The 3,315-nt window shown below is 55.3% G+C and overlaps 1 protein-coding gene across 1 annotated transcript in view; it reads left to right on the top strand.

The window, feature by feature from the left end:
- Window positions 1-1,507: 1,507 nt before the first annotated feature.
- The window catches only part of H310_07107 (hypothetical protein), a gene marked incomplete at both ends in the record, with an annotated part of 2,917 nt that continues 1,109 nt past the window's right edge, over window positions 1,508-3,315 (top strand). The window contains 2 exons of the mRNA XM_008872405.1: window positions 1,508-1,516; window positions 1,580-3,258. Of these exons, the coding sequence (XP_008870627.1) occupies window positions 1,508-1,516; window positions 1,580-3,258 (1,688 nt within the window). The remainder of the gene's footprint in view (window positions 1,517-1,579; window positions 3,259-3,315) is intronic.

Raw genomic sequence — 3,315 nt, 5'->3', positions numbered from 1 at the left:
AATCATGTCCCGGCGCGTTTTCGATATCGGCCGACGCAAGTTCAAGTCCCGCCAAGAGTTGAAGGTGTGTATTCTTCAAGTTTGGGATGAAATTGGCATTGAAGAGCTTCAAAAGTTCGTCGCGTCAATGCCTAAACGCTGTGCTGAAGTAGTTGCTACAAAAGGTCGCAAGATTTCGTATTAATTGCATTAATATATGTGTTTCTTTTTTCATGTCATATCATTATTTCTCTACCTGATTCAAACTAATTGTAAAATGACACAGCAAATCATACAGTGAACACTCGGCACAAACTGCATTGCGTGTAGGGGCACACCAGAGGCCTAAGAAGTGCAGGATAATCATTGTTTTACGCACGAAGTAGTGTAGCTATCAAATAATCAAATTGTCATATCTTTATTGCCACCACTTTACTCTGGAGTAGACTACAGAAATACTTTTATGGAGGTTTTTTGAGTCAACAAATCAACTACGGTACCAAAACGTGTGCTTTGCACGTCACAGCATTCTGAAGGGCAATTACAGTGTTCTGTGCACAGCAGTATGTGCCAACGTGGACGACTCCGTTTCCTGTGTGCGCATCGTTCAACTCGTCTTGATCGAGCATGTCGGTCGGACTCACGGTGATATCTCGCACGGATTTGTGACATCGCTTAGGTTCACCCTTGCCGGTGCGCTGTGAAGCGTATAAAAATACGAAGATGTTTGACGCACCACGCAGACGGCAGCCCTCAAAATTTCGGTGGGGATGGTTTACCCGCGCCCTTGCGAGGGTTCGCACTTCGCATAGAGCCAAACCCGCTCCCAAACATGACAACGACCTTACAATGTTGGCTCAAAAAAGAAACCAAAAGCCACCTACGAAATTCAAAGCCATTGTGTCAAACGACAAGGGCACGTTGCTAGGTGAAATGAGAGCTACCATTCATGTTGAGGAACACGAGAAGAATCGCACCATGGCAATGGACACTTTCAAATCAACCACGCAGAGTACCGTACGTACCGCGGGGACAGGCCCAGTTAGCGACCGCTAGACTTAACAACCCGTGCCCCGCCATGGCCCCTTTCCATCCTCAATGTGTAGTCTCCGTGGAGAGGCACTGATTTACTGTTAGGCAAAGGCAGACTAAAAGCACCCGCCAATTCCCCCAAGCGCCCGCCGTCTTGGAACCCAGACTTTATTGGTACCTCATTGACAGTGTGGCCATTCCACAATATTTTCTCGAATATTTCAAATTTCATCGCATTTAGAAAAATAGTTTCACCGCCCAATTTGGCCAGGTGGAAGGATATAGATAACTTGCACCATATGACGGGACCATATTCAGCGTGGTGTGGCATTTGACGTGCGTCTTGTTCCAGCACCGACGACACGCCATTTCTCGTTTTCATAGCTTCATGAAGGGCTTGCTTCTGCTTCAGGGTGCTGCCATGGTAGCGGTTGTATCAGCCACGTCAATATGCGCCACAGAAAAACTATGCGAAGCCAGGGCTGGCCAGATCGTCATGGCAATGGTACATGCTGCTTGCGTACTCCTTATCACAATGCCGCTGCCTCATCGTTTCGTGTGCTGCTAGTCCACGGCAGAGCTCGTGGGGCAAATGACCCAAGTCGACATTTCGACAATCCTCAACAGCGACAGGACGCTCAACGTTACCAAGGTCGAGGCCATGGCCAAACTCCACATCGGGTCGTACTTGAATTCGCCGTTCGCCGGTGGCCCCGTCGGATCCAAGGCCGGGTGGACGGCGACAGAGTGGCGCACGCTCCTCACGTCCATCCAGTCGATCCATGCCAAGCACAGCAAACACCCGATCCTGTACGGACTGGACTCGGTCCATGGGGCCAATTACGTGACCCACGCAGTCATGTTTCCGCAGCAGATCAACGCGGCCGCATCCTTCAATCGCGACCTGGTGACCGAGATGGGCCATGTGACCGGTCGCGACACGGAGGCGGCGGGAATACCGTGGATCTTTGGGCCGATTCTTGACGTCCAGACGTCCAAGATGTGGGCTCGCGCGTACGAGACGTTCGGCGAAGACCCGTACGTGGTGACAGAGCTCGGACGTGCCATCGTCCACGGCCTCCAAGACAACAACACTGTCGCGGCATGCTTCAAACACTTTATCGGGTACGCGGCGACCCCCACGGGCCACGACCGAGACCCCGTCACGCTCTCCGACTACGACGTGCTCAACTACTACATGCCGCCGTTCCAGGCGGCCATCGACGCCGGCGCGCTCACGGGCATGATGAACTACGTGTCCGTGAACGGCAAGCCCATGGGCGTCAACCACAAGTTACTCGTCAAGCTGCTTCGCCACGACTTGGCCTTCAAGGGCATGCTAGTGACGGACTGGGCCGTCATCAATGACCTCCATTCGTTCCACCATGTCGCGGCCACCGACCAGGACGCGGTGCGCCAAGCGCTCACGCACACATCCATCGACATGAGCATGGTCGCGTCCGATACGCTCTTCATCAACCACACTCTCGCGTTGCTGGAGACCAAGCAGCTCCACGTCGGTCGGCTGCGGGAATCTGTCCAGCGAATCACGGCGCTCAAGCTGCGGCTTCATCTGTACGACGCGCCCGTGCCGGGCCAAGCGAACGTGGCGTCGGTAGGCGACCGAGCGAGTCAGGACCTCGCGTACAAGCTCGCAACCGAGTCGCTCGTGCTCCTCAAGAATGCCAACTCGACGCTGCCGATTGCGCATTGGACCTCGAGCATCTTCCTCACGGGCCCGTCGATCGCCAGCATTGGTCACCTCTGCGGGGGCTGGAGCCTCGCGTGGCAGGGCGTGTCGGGGCCGAACACGAACGCTTTGTTTCCCCACGGACAGACTGTGCAAGACGCACTGCGAGTCACGTGTCCGACCTGCGCCATCGAAGCCATGCCGGGTGTCGACGTCGACGGCACGTACTCGAAGGACGTGCTCGAAGATGCCGTCAAGAAGGCGGCGCGAGCCGACTACACCATCGTCGTGTTGGGCGAAGGGCCGTACGCCGAGAAGCCTGGCGACATCAACGACCTGGAGCTGCCTCGAGGCCAACAAGAGTACGTGCGTGCACTGGCAGCGACAGGAACCAAGGTCGTGTTGGTGCTTGTGCAAGGCCGTCCTCGGTTGCTGCGAGGTCTTCCCGACGTCGCCCATGCCGTGGTGAATGCGATGCTGCCATGTGAGCTGGGAGGTCGCGCCATTGCCGACGTCCTCTTGGGCAAGGTGGTCCCGAGTGGGAAGCTGCCGTTTACGTATCCCAAGACTGTCACGGACAGCGCCGTGCCGTACTACCACCGCCAGAACCTCGG

This window comes from Aphanomyces invadans (genome assembly GCF_000520115.1).
Source record: "Aphanomyces invadans strain NJM9701 unplaced genomic scaffold supercont1.13, whole genome shotgun sequence".
NCBI lineage: Eukaryota > Oomycota > Saprolegniomycetes > Saprolegniales > Verrucalvaceae > Aphanomyces > Aphanomyces invadans.
Note: the sequence above shows the minus strand (reverse complement) of the source record. Positions and strands in the feature narration are given on the sequence as shown.